A 13,656-nucleotide genomic window follows, 5' to 3' on the forward strand; every position below is an offset into this window, starting at 1 on the left:
AATTCCTTGTATGTCCAGTCACACTTGGCTAATAAAAAAGAATTCTATTCTATAGATGTGGGATGAGTCAACTCAAATCAGTTAATCTTTTGAACTGGGTTAAAATGGGCAAAACCAGGAAAGCACTCAAACAATGATGGTTATGATGATTAAGTTCAGTTAATATCGCTCTTCATTCTACTTCCTTTGGGGGCTAACTTACCTAGTTGGGTAATGATATGTATATAAGAAAGAGCACACAGTTCAGCCGTGAGCTATGAGTACCCTCTCCTATTGGTCTTCTGCCTATTTTGCAGGGCAATTTGAGTTTATATTCACTTTAAACATAGTCAGAATGATGTTGAGTAAGTTGTTATTCCTCGCATCTAAAATATGCCCTAATTCAAGTAGTCCTCAACTTATGAACACAATGGAGGCCAAAGTTTAGGGTTGCTAAATGAAGCGTTTGTTAAGCGAGTGTAGCCCCATTTCATGCCCTTTCTTGCCACCATTATTAAGTGAATCAGTGCAGTAGTTTAAGTTAAATGAATCCGGCTTCCCATTGACTTGGCCGCATCCTCACGATCAAAATTCAGCCGCTTGGCAATTGATCCAACTGTCTCGCTTGGCAACGGCGCTGAAAAAAGTGGCTTTTGACCATTTTTCACACTTTTGTACAAGCCCCATGATCATGTGATCAAAATTCAGATGCTGGGCAACCGGCTCCTACTTACGACCGTTGCCGTGTCCCAAGGTCATGTGATCCCCTTTTTGCAGCCTTCTGACAAGCAAAATCAATGGGAAAGCCAGATTCGCTGAACAGCCGGGTTCCTGACTTCGCAAGTGCTGTGGTTCACTGAGCAACGGTGACAAGAAAGGTTGCAGAATGGGGCAAAACTCACTTAACTCACATCTCACTTAACAACAGAACTGTTGGGCTCAATTGTGGTTGTAAGTGGAGGACAACCTGTATTGGATTAGAGAGTTTATGCACCAGAAAACAAATTGCTTGTGTGTCTAATCACACTTGGATAGAATAAAGGATTCTATTAGAAATCCTCCAAAGTCCCAACTCTTGTTGTTTGGTTCTTCCTTTCAACCTTGAGCTACAACCTTTCTCCTTTATCGAAACCTCCCTGTGTCTGATGGATGATGGATTTGCCCAAACTCAGTAGCATCAGCTCTAATAAAACGTTTTTCTTTTGTTTTCAGTGCTGAGTTAAAACTTTTGGACGAAGCTTCTGTGTCCATCTGCAAGTCTTTAGGTATGATGCTGCATTCAGCCGAGCCTTTCTTTTCACGCTCAGCTTTTCTTCCCCTGCTGTGCATGCTCTTAGTTTTCCTAATCAAGCACTCCTCTCTATACATCCCTTTGTATTTGTGATGCATTTAATATCTCCCATCTGTGGGCCTGCGCACGAGATTTTTTTATTTTTATTTTAAAACACAGCACTTGTTTTTAAGGGCTTGAAGTCGTCATATTGTACCCGCATGTGCTATTTGAGCCAAACGTTTTCACAGGTTTTTGCTTCATATCGCATGCTGTCACAGGAAGTGGCTTGGGTACAGTTATATTAAGTTCTAGTGGAACAGGTTGTTCTTTTTCTCTTTCTCTCTCTTTTAAAAAAGGGATTTTAATGCATTTATTCAGAAGATAATACGTGTAGGGGGTGAAAGCAGAAATGGAATATGATCATTGCTTGGTAATGGATGTCGAAGGCTTCTTCAAAATGCTGCATTTTGACCCTGTCTGAAACCCCTCTGAAAGTTAAACACGAACAAAACAATTGGCTTTCCAAACTCTGCCACAGTATATTGATTCAGATCAGTAGTTTTTGAAATCTGTGACTTGGTCAGAACTTTACTAAATTGACACCTGCGGCTTTATCTGAACTTTGTGAAACTGTTTGGACTGTTAAAATGAGAGGGTTACTATCAAGAGCTCCATCTTGAATTTTCCATGGAGATTCTCAGTCCCTCAGGTCATGGTGGTCCCAAGGATGCTTTTTCCAAAGGCAAGTGGACTTCCTTTCTTTTTCCTCGAGGATTTTTCACTTCTCATCCGAGAACCTTCTTCAGTTCAAAACTGTTCAGCTCCGTTCAGAATTGAGGAAGTTTCTTGGATGAGAAGCGAAATGTCTTCAAGGAAAAAGAAAGGAAGTCTAGTTGCCTTTTAGAAAAAGCACCTTGGGGACATCTTGAATTTCCCCTTTTTTCCCATTTAAAGTATTTCTCATCTGTTTGAGATGTGGCACCTTGAGGTTTCTCTGATGGCTAAACATCCTGGTCTACCTGGCTGAGATTACCTGCTCAGTAAATATGCTGAACAAATGTACATCCTTCGTTAAGTCTGAATGTAATACCCTTGTAAAAGGACATAGGCTCGCAAACCTCATGTTTGAACTAGATATAATCATTGTACATTCTGAAACATTACCTAACTCTTCCTGCTCTTCTTCCTAGTGGAGAATAATCCTCGGACAGGAAACCTTGCCTCACTGATTAAAGTCTTCCTTTCCAGAACCAAAGAATTAAAAATTTCAGCAGAATGTCAGAAGTAAGTATGTTCTGTTCCTTGCTGATTTTTGTTACTGCAAAATACAGATGCCAAACCCAGCCCTGGTTGAGAGGGCACACGGTTGCTACCGAGGGTGCCAGCTGATTGCTTCAGGGGCACAGCTAATCGCATGTTATGAAGTCTGAGTCCTCGTATAATGGCCTTCAAGACCTTTCCATCAAAATGGCTCGGAGGTGATGACGGCGTTCCCTACTGTTTTGTGGCAGGAAACACACAAAAACTGTAGCTTTATGCAGCGGTGACATTTTCTAAAACCAAGAAAGGCAAAATAGGTATGCCCCAATTCCCTTTTTTTAAAAAAAAGAAAAAAAACAAAAGAAGTCAAATGCCCCATCCCCCGAAGGCTAGGGATGAGAAGCAATGGATGGAAATTAATCAAGGAGGGAAGCAACCTGGAAGGAAGGAGAAATTTCCTGAAGAGAGAAAAATTAATCAGTGGAATGATCTGCCTCCATAAGTTGTGGTTGTTCCAATACTGCGGGTTTTTAAGAAGAGATTGGACAACCTTTTGTGTGAAATGGTGTAGGGTTTCTCGCTTGAGCAGAAGGTTCGACTAGAACAGGGGTCCCCAAACTTGGCAGCTTTAAGACTCGTGGACTTCAACTCCCAGAACTCTCCAGACAGCTCTGTTCTATATATATTCTATATGTTCTATATTCTAATTTTCTATTCTATTCTATTCTATTGTATTCTGTTCTGTTCTGTTCTATTCTATTCTATTCTATTCTATTCAGTCTATTCTCTGTTCTATTGTATTGTATTGCATTCTATTCTATTCTATTCTATTCTATTCTATTCTATTCTTTTTTTTTCCTATTCTATTCTATTCTTTTCTATTCTATCCTATCCTATCCTATCCTATCCTATCCTATCCTATCCTATCCTATTCTATTCTAATATTCTATTCTATTCTATTCTTCATCAAGTTTTGGACTGCGGCTAATAGCCCTTCATGCATTGTCTGGAATTCAGTACTTCCCTGTTCAGTAAAGCATCCCGCATGTTTTAACAAAACTAGGACTAGGTGTAAGAAGAAGGCAGAATGCTTTGGAGTTAGCCAAGGTATTTGGAGAGTCCCTTGTAAGCATTCTGACAAATTGGGTGTTATCCAGAAGGATCAAAGCTGGTGATCACAGCAGGAAAAGCCTGATTGTAAACTGGCAGGGGTGGTAGCAGTCATCCAAAGGACAGCTCTGGCCATGGCTTAGAAAGAGTTAAGGAAAGAACTCAAGACTTAAAACCTGGGGATCCACACATACAGAAGGCAAGATTTGAGGATGTTGTTAGATCAGTGTTAGACAGAGCCCGTTTCCCCCCCATGTGCCTTCCTCATTTTATGGAATACATGTGCTCCTCCAGTCTGCTTAAGAATGTGAAGAGCACTGGACAACTTTGGGCCAGTCTCTTTCTCTCCCTCTCTCCCTCCCCCTCCCCCCCTCTCTCTCTCTCCCTCCCTCTCCCTCTCTCTCACCCAAGCCCAAGCCATTTCATAAGGTGGTTGTTGTGAGGAAAATAGGAGGGGAAAGGAATATTAAATATTTTTACTACCTTGAGATATTTATAAAAATATTAAGTTGTGATATAAGCAAACAAACAAAAAGTAGATAGATTAGATAGACAAACAGACAGACAGACAGATCGGGGGTCTTCAAACTTGACAGATTTAAGATTTCAGCTCCCAGAATTCCTCCTCCGATCATGTTAGCTCAGGAATTCTGGGAGTTGAAGTCCACAAGTCTTAAACTTGCCAAGTTTGAAGAGCCTTGAGATGGATGGATGGATGGCTAGGTAGGTAGGTAGGTAGATGATTAGTAGATGTGCGTGTGTGTGAGAGACAGAGAGAGAGAGAGATGATAGATAATGATGGGTGGATAGATGGACGGATGGATGGATAGATGAGAGAGAGGAGAGATAGATAGATAGATAGATAGATAGATAGATAGATAGATAGATAGATAGATAGATAGATAGATATAATAAATGAGCATTTAATGCCATGCATGTATTGTAACAAATGCAGGTAGTCCTCGACTTACAACCACAATTGAGCCCAAAATTTCTGTTCCTAAGTGAGAGAGCTGTTAAGTAAGTTTTGTCCCATTTTATGACTTTTTTTGCCACAGTTGTTAAGTGAATTGCTGCAGTTCTTAGTAACATGGTGGTTATAAGCTGAATCTGGCTTCCCCAGTGACTTTGCTTGTCGGAAGGTCTCAAAAGACGCGTTCACATGACCCCAGGGCAACTGTAACCATCATAAATGCAAGCCAGTGGCCGAGCCCCCTGAAGTTTGATCACATGGCTGGGGATTTCTGCAACGGTCGTAAGTCTTGAAAAACGGCCATGCGTCGCTTTCTTCAGTGCCATTATAATTCTGGACGGTCAGTAAAAGAATGGTTGTAAGTCGAGGACTAGCTGTACCTTGAAAGTTATTTTCCTCCTCTATGTTTGGTATACAGGCTCTTGAATCTCCTGTTTCTCTTCCAGCCACCTCTTTATCTGGCAGGCTCAGAACGCTCTGTTCATTATTTGCTGCCTGCTGAAAGTGTTACTCTGTCAGATGTCAGAAGAGGAACTGCAGGTTCATTTCACCTATGAGGAGAAAAACCCAGGCTCTTACGGTAAATATTGAATTATTCCAACGGAAGAAAGGGCAATGGGAGCTTGGCCAAAAAGTGTTTTTTTGTATTATCGTTCTGCAGAACGTTTGTTCTTACACTTCCTGGTTGGCCTTTCACAGTACATCGTTCAGGGATCATTTTATCCTACATAGAGTTGTATGCAAAAGTTGAGGTATCCCTGGTTAGAAATGGATGTTTCAGGGACTCCCCGAGGGTCCCTTGAGGTACGAAGAAATGGAAATGGAAAAGAAGTTTGGTTTTGCAGCAAAGCACTGATTCGAAATACTCTGATCTTCAGGGGCTGCCACAAAAACCCCTTAAGATCAGGGCCACAAAGAAGAGGAGGTCAGTCTATTCTCCAAAGCAGTTGAAGGCAGGACAAGAAGAAACGGATGAAAACTAATCAAGGAGAGAATCAACTTTAGAACTAAGGAGAAATTTCCTGACAGTGAGAACAATTAATCAGTGGGACAATTTGACTGCAACAATTTGTGGGTGTTCCAACCAGCGGTGGGATTCTACCAGTTCACACCTATTCACTAGAACCGGTTGTTAATATTCTAAGCAGCTCGGAGAACCGGTTGTTAGAAGAAATGACTGGCCTAATCCTGTAAGGGAGGCAGGAAGGAGACATTCTGGTGTTGCTTACAGAAACTGCCTCTCTGTTAACCCTTATTATGTTCTTGGAGTTATTTTCCCCTCCTTTGCTGGTACTTTGCTTGGGTGAAGTGACCATTCAAAGTTACAATGGCACTGAAAAAAGTGACTTATGGCCATTTTTCACACTTACGACTGTTGCAGCATCCCCACAGTCATTACAGGCCAGGTGAGGAGATGCGTGCCTCGATGTGAGTGATGTTGAGTTGCCCACGCCCAGCCAGTCACATGACCATCAAGCCACGCCCACCACCTATGTCATGCCCACAGAACCGGTAGTTAAAAAAATTGAATCCCACTCCTGGTTCCAACACTGCAGATTTTTAAGAAGAGTTTGGACAACCATTGGCCTGAAATGGTATAGAGCAGTGATGGGTAACCTTTTCGTCCTCATGTGCCGAAAGTCCACGTGTGTGCGATGGCTCTGCGTGCCACTCCTCCGGGTATAGAGTGCCACTCCGTCACGGGTATAGAGTTTTCTGCTGAGTAGAGGGTTAAACCAGAACAGGGGTCCCCAACTCCCAGGCCGCAGCCCACTATCGGGCTTTGAGCTGTTTGGAACCGGGCTGTGGAAGTGGCCGGTGCATCCATCCATGCATCCTCACTTGTGTGAGGAGCGTGCAAGCCCATGCGCATGTGCTCCATTTGTGCGAGCTGCGTGCGTGTGTGCCCGTCGCTCTCACCAATGGATCCGTGCGTGAACATGCACTTGCCTGTCAATCATTCAGAGCCATCCCCTCTCTTCCCCCCCACTCCCCCAGGCCGCAAAGCTGGAAATGTTTTTGAACACTGAACTAGAGAACCTCCAAGATCCCTTCCAACGCTGTTACTTTGAAACATGCCACCAACTCTACCACGAAACGCTTATAGGAAAGAAAAATCAAGGTTTGAGAGTGGCCTTCACAGTCCCCAGATTGCAAATCCGTGAGGACTCTCAAACATTCAGCACACGCAAGAGTAGTTGGAAGAGTCACATGGGGGAGGTTGGGGAGAAAATCTCAAAGGTTAGAATAAATGGGCTCTTAGCTGGCTGTAGAAAATGTTTGCTACCTGCTATTTTTGCCATAGGTTGAAATCAAGTACTGGCTAAAAAGGTGTTGAAACTTCTGCATCTGCCAGAGCAGGGGTCCCCAACCACCGGGTCGCGGACCGTTACCGGTCCGTGGAACATTTCCTACCGGGCCGCCGGTTTGCTGGGCGCCGCCATCTTTTTTGACGAGAAAGTGCTTCCGGGTGAGCTTTTCCAGTTGGAAAGTAGCGTTTGGGTCCTGAAGGAATCCTCGCGCCTTAGTTTCATCGAAGTGGGGGGGGGGGCTTTGAACGAAACTAAGGCGCGAGGATTCTTTCAGCACCCAAGGCAAGGCGAGCCGAGCGGCTGTCCCGAAGCAAAGCGCATCGACAAAGGTACAAAGGAGGAGTTGAAGGTGGCGGGGAGAAGCGGGGGATGGCTAGCTGGCCGGTCGCTCGGCTCGCCTTGCCTTGTCATGCATGCTGATGCCGGTACCGGGCCGCGGATCATTTTGTGATGCCGGTACCGGGCCGTGACACAAAAAAGGTTGGGGGCCACTGTGCCAGAGGAGCTGTGTTCTTAGTTTGAATCCGTGAAGAACTGCTTCTAGCAATAGCACTTAGACTTATATACCGCTCTAGAATGCTTTACAGCCCTCGCTAAGCAGTTTACAGGGTCAGCCTCTTGCCCCCAACAATCTGGGTCCTCATTTTACAGAAGGATGGAAGGCTGAGTCAACCTTGAGCCTGGTGAGAGTCGATCTACCAAATTGCAGGCAGCCGCCAAATTCCAAGTAGCCTGCAGTACTGCCCTATAACCGCTGCACCACCGTGGCTCATTATAAACGGCATGCAAGCTTGAAAAGAAATACTGTACATTTAACCTTGTACCACATACCAAAGATTATGTCAGGTTTTAATAGGGATTCTTTGAGATATATAATTTGACTGGGGTGCACATATTTTTGACATACAACTGTTATGTATAAAGAACGAAGTGTAATTTATCCTCATTCTAGCTCAACTCTTGTTGTCCTCACAACAGTAGTACAGTAATAATAGTAATAACTGCGAGAATGATCTTGGAAACCTAGTGGACAGTCGCTTAAATATGAACCTGCAGTGTGCTGCAGCTGCCAAAAAAGCCAACACGGTTCTAGGGGTAACAATAACAGGGGCAGAATCAAGATCACATTAATTATTATCACTTAATAAGGCCTTGGGAAGACCACACTTGGAATATTGCATCCAGTTTGGTTGCCGTGATATAGAAAAAGATGTTAAGACTCTAGAAAGGGTGCAGAAAAGGAGCGATAAAGATGATTAGGAGACGAGGCTATAACATAGGAAGAACGGTTGCAGGAATCGGGTATGTTCTCCTTCAATGAAAAGAAGAACTAGGGGTGACATGATAGCGTCTTCCATTTGCTCAAAATCGTTACAGCATCCCCATGGCCACAGGATCAAAATTCAGATGCTGTTCTGACCCAAACGTTGTTCCAAGGAAACCAACCCCAAACGGAGGTAACAGCAAAACCTTTTCATGATTCTTTACAAATTCCGTTCCTTCCCGGTTAAAAGTTTCAAACTCATTGTCTCTGATAAGAATGAGCCTTGCCAAGGTTGTGCAAGGCTGCCAAGAACACTAGATAAAGTTGCCAAGAAATATTTCAAATACAAAGAGTCTCCAAACACAAACTAAGAGAGTCCGAACGCACACAAGGCTCGAGTGCAAAAACTTCTTTGCTTCCTGCAAAGAACTCTGGTTTCTCAGCTGGCTTTTATCTCTTAAGGGAGGGGCCATTACCTTGCAGCCTTACTCCCGAGTCGCCTGTGCTGCTGCAGCTGCTCTTTCCTTCAAGCAGCCCTGCGTGCATGCGCACTGGGCACAGGCTCCTCGGGGACCTCTTCATCACTGCTGCCAGCCTCCACAATCTCCACTCCCTGATGGTCCTGGCCCCATCCCTGCATCACACGCAGGCCCCTCATCTGAGTCCTCACTCTCCGAGACTTCAGCGGTCCACAGCTGCTGCTGGCGAACCACAACAGATGCTTGGCAACTGGTTCATATTCATGATGGCTGCAGCGTCCCGGACTCAAGCTTTAGAGATCTTCTGACAAGCAAAGTCCATAAAGGGAAGCCAGATCCACTTAACAGCCATGTTACTAACTTGACAACTGCAGTGATTTGTTTAACAACGGTAGCAAGAAAGCTCTTAAAATGGGGCAAAGCTCACTTAATCACTGTCTCTCTTGGCAACAGAAAGTTTGGGCTCCATTCTGGTCATAAGTTGAGGACCACCTGTAATTGTTTTTCTTTACCCCGTCTCCTGGTTCCAATCAGGGGACAGGAGAGAGTCAGTAAACTCTTCCCCAATTATTAAGAAATATTTATATCGTTTTATTCCAGACAAGCAAACGCTTAGTGAGATTATGGAGATCCGCAGTCCTTCCGGTCCTGGTGCTTTTTCAAGAGGCAACTGACTTTCTGCTTTTGCTTTGAAGACTTTTCGCTTCTCATCTCAACCTGAAGAAGCTTCTTGGATGAGAAGCGAAACGTCCTCAAAGAAAATCCAGAAAATCCAGTGGCCTCTTGAAAAAAGCACCTTAGGGACAAACGCTTAGGGAATTCTTCCTGTTATTCAAAGCAGCAAAACATCCAGTGCTAAGCTGGTTGAAGAAAGCGACAATTGCTATTATTTTTTCTTGCCTCGTTTAACAAACAATCTTTGGGAAAAAAAAAAAGAATAAGAAGGTGCTTGTGTGTGGTCTATTGGTTTGGACCAGGATTCAGAAGCCAGGAAATTGGAATTCCTCTTCGGTGTGATCTCTGCTGCACTCTGATCTTCTGCCAGTGGATTGTTTCCTGTTTTAGTTTACCCTTCTATAAAATTGGAATAATTTCCTCTGTTTGGGACGAATTGCGCAGCTTGGATAATGATGGCGTATAACCTTCCCTTTGTGCTAGGACATAATCCTGTAAACTCACTTCCACTGAAAAGCTTCCCCAAAAGTTTGTAAACTTTGTTAGGTACAAAGGACCGAGATGTTCCCGAGAAGCCAAAATGTAAAAAAAAAATGGGGTGGGTGGGACAGGATCTCGTTGCTTTGGGATGCAGTGAAGCAGACAAATGAAAGCAATTGGATTTTTAGGCTTTGGCTTAATGACTGGGTTGGAAGGAAAGGCATTTCCCAGAGCTTATTTTGTCAGCTGTGCAGTGCCGATAATTCTCTGCGGAAGGGCTGAGCTGAAAGAATTGCTAATTGCATCTCGGTCGGCCAGTGGTTGGCCATCTTTAACCTTCCGATGCCTCGGCCTTGCTTGACCAAAGGAAACATAGAACCTAATTTATTTCTAAATGAGAGACTTTTTTTTCCCTGCAAATATATTTTCGTTTTCTTCTATTTCATTCACCTTACGAAAAGTTAACTAATGATCCCTTATGTCTTGGGACATGCCCTAGTTATACTGTAGTTTGTGATGAGCAGAGTAACGGAATAATAGAGTTGGAAGGGACCTTGGAGGTCATGCAGTCCAACCCCCTGCTTAAGCAGAAGATCCTATTCCAAGTGTCCGTCCTGTCTCTTCTAAAAGCCTTTAGTGTTGGAGCATCCAGAACTTCTGAAGGCAAGCCATTCCGCTGGCTGATTGTTTTCTGTATCCTGTATACTGCATGGGTCAAAAAGAGGGCTGTGAAAATATCTATCTACAGATCCCTCACATTGTGGACATAAATTGTTTCAACTTCTACCCTCAAAACAGCATTATAGGGCATTGCACACCGGAACAATTAGAGACAAGGACAGTTTTCCCCGCATGCCATCACACTGCTAGACAACTAATTCCTACAACACTGTCAAACTATTTACTAAGACTGTATTACTATTCTTCTTCTTATCCTTCCTGTTACCTATCTCCTTTTCTACTTAATCACTATAACTTTGTTGCTTGTATCTTTACAACTTATATTGTTTTATTTCGTTGCATAGCATGATTATGTTGATTGCTTATTTAGTATCCTATGACTATCACTAAGTATTGTATCTTATGATTTATGATGAACGTGTTTGTGATGACTATGATCATGATTTATCACTTATAGCTTTTGTGTACAATGAGAGCTTATGCACCGAAGACAAATTCCTTGTGTGTCCAATCCCACTTGCCAATAAATAATTCTATTTTCAGTGTTAGGAATTTCTCCTTGGTTCTAGGTTGCTTTTCTCCTTGATTAGTTTCTATCCAATGCTTCTTGTGTTACCTTCTGTTGCTTTGGAAAATAGTTTGACACACACCCCCCCTCTTTCTGGCAGCTCCTCAAACATTGGAAGACTAATATTATGTCATCCTTGGTCCTTCTTTTCACTAAATTAGCCATACCCAATCCCTGCAACTATTCTTCATATGTTTTAGTTTCCAAGCCCTTAATCATTTTTATTGCTACCCTCTACACTCTTTCCAAAGTCTCAACATCTTTTTTATTATGTGACCAAAATTGGATGCAGTATTTCAGGTATGGTCTTACTAAGGTTTTATAAAGTGGCACGAATACTTTATGTGATCTTGATTCTATCCCTCTGTTGCACTGCATTGGCTTATTTGGCTACCGCCGCACACTGCTGGCTGATATTTAAGTAGTTATCCACTCGGATTCCAGGATCCCTCTCACAGTTACTGCTTTTGAGCCAGGTTTCACCTAATCGGTACCAAAAAAATTGATTCTTAACTTTGTCGCCTATATCCTTACGATTTATATTGACTGTCTCCTAGTATGATTTGATACCCTATGACTGTCATTAAGTGTTGTACATTATGATTCTTGATTCTTAATGAATTTATATTTTCTTTATGTATACTGAGAGTATTTACACCAAGACAAATTCCTTGTGTGTCCAATCACACTTGGCCAATAAAGTATTCTATTCTATTCTATTTTTCTTGCCTAAGTGTAAATCTTTACTTTTCTCTACATTGAACTCCATTTTGTTAGATAAGGCCCAGGGTTCAAGTCTGTCAAGATCCATCTGGATCTTGAGCCTATCATCTGAGATGTTGGATGATGGAAGCAGATAGAAGAAGGTGGTCAGTTTGGGTATCCCAAGTGCAATATAAATTCAGCCTATCCCCTTTTCAACTTCCTTATCCAAATTGTATTTTCCCCCCTCAATATGTTACAAGAGAAATTTATTCTGATGATTGGTAGTTTCTGTCCTGGGAAAACAAACTGTACTGCTTTGAATCAGGGCATTACTGCTTAAAATCAATCATTCTCATCTAAGTCTGTATGCTGAGATCAATAACTTGAAATCAGGGTAAGCCACGATCTTTTATTCTGTAGATTTACACTAAAATATAAGGGATTCAATATCATCTAATACCCATATGGACAAAGCAAAGAAACTTCTTTTGAGTAGTTATGTTCTCCAATATTTAAGCCTGAATAAACTACAAACCAGTTGATTGGGAATTAAAGTGACTGGAAATAAGGCCAATTTGGCCTCCTGCAAATTTTCTTGGATAATTAAAGCCCTGATTTTTTATTCTGTAAAGAATAATACTTTCTTGAATGGAACTGAATGCTAAAGCAAATAGAATTATAGATTAAGTTTCTGTTTCATTTTCTTCTTTTCTACCAAAAATGTTTTCACAAGTTGCTTTCTTTCCTTAAAGTTTGATTTCTGTTTGATAGAGACTTTTAACCAATTTCTAGATAACCTAGAATTAATTGTTGCCATTTAGAAGGTGTAATAATACCCTGTTTCTCCAACAATACGGCCTCCCCCAATAGGAAGTCCCAGCATGTTTTATAGGCATGAAATGAAATTAAGCCCCTCCCCCCAAATTAAGGCCTATATTAAAACATGCGAAATGGGGGGAATGGGGGAGGCTTGCCATTGGGAAGTACTTTTGTTGCACACCCGGATATGGTGCTGCCTGCGTTGACCCCAATACGAAGTGCCCCACCAACGCTGAGGTCAACATCCAAGCTGTCGCCACCCGCCCACCCGAACATGCAAGGGGGGCGGAAATTAAGTCACCCCCGAAAAGATGGCCTAGCCATTTTTTCGGGGCTCAAAAAAAAAAAAAGACTCGGCTTTATTATATGAGAAACACGGTAACAATCCGAAAACATGGTGTTTTTAATTTGAATCCAATTCCTAGCCTGTATTTCAACCAGCTATTTTTGAGCCATTTTTAAAAATACACTGTTTTTTTTAAAAAAAAGCTGGTGAAATTTAAACTTTGGTAACTGGAAATTTGGAAGCAAAATTACTGTACTAACGTTGAAATATCTAATAAAATTTCCTTATTTTCTTTTAGGATCTGAATATGAAGATCTTATGGAAGAATTATTCTGCTGCCTCATTCAGTTGATTGTTGAGATTCCTCTTTTGTAAGTAGATTTCATATGTTCTGTTTCCAGTTGGGTTCCCTCCAGATGCATTGTGATTACAATACCAATAATCCCCAGGGCTCATGGTCATATTAAAAAGGGGAGATCCCCACGTGCCACCTTGACCGCCTGAAGAAAAAGCAGGACATAAGTCTAACAAGATAAAAATGGGCCCTGCTAATTGGAAATTCAGATATCTATTTTACATAATAATGGTTATAGGCTATGCATTTTAACTCCTTTTTAATAAAAAATACACATTTTTTTCTGGAATTCCACATTATAAACCAGATTTGTAATAGTCAGACAAAAAACACAGAACAAATTTTATTTCTGTTGGATCCACTAAATGTAAAGTCAGGAGCTGTTCTGAATGTTTAGGTTATGTTCAAAAGAGTTTTTGCAAAAGATAACAAGAAAG

General features: G+C 42.0%; 1 protein-coding gene across 10 annotated transcripts in view; it reads left to right on the forward strand.

The window, feature by feature from the left end:
• Window positions 1–13,656, forward strand: part of DYM (dymeclin) — a 245,106-nt gene that overhangs the window by 39,455 nt on the left and 191,995 nt on the right. For all 10 annotated transcript variants that reach the window (XM_087927522.1, XM_087927523.1, XM_087927518.1 and 7 more), the window contains exons 4-7: window positions 1,192–1,244; window positions 2,443–2,536; window positions 5,042–5,175; window positions 13,163–13,235. In XM_087927522.1, the coding sequence (XP_087783648.1) occupies window positions 1,192–1,244; window positions 2,443–2,536; window positions 5,042–5,175; window positions 13,163–13,235 (354 nt within the window). The remainder of the gene's footprint in view (window positions 1–1,191; window positions 1,245–2,442; window positions 2,537–5,041; window positions 5,176–13,162; window positions 13,236–13,656) is intronic.

This window comes from Pseudonaja textilis, chromosome 2, assembly GCF_049901715.1.
Source record: "Pseudonaja textilis isolate UNSWEBS1 chromosome 2, rPseTex1.2, whole genome shotgun sequence".
NCBI classification, from domain to species: Eukaryota; Metazoa; Chordata; class Lepidosauria; order Squamata; family Elapidae; genus Pseudonaja; species Pseudonaja textilis.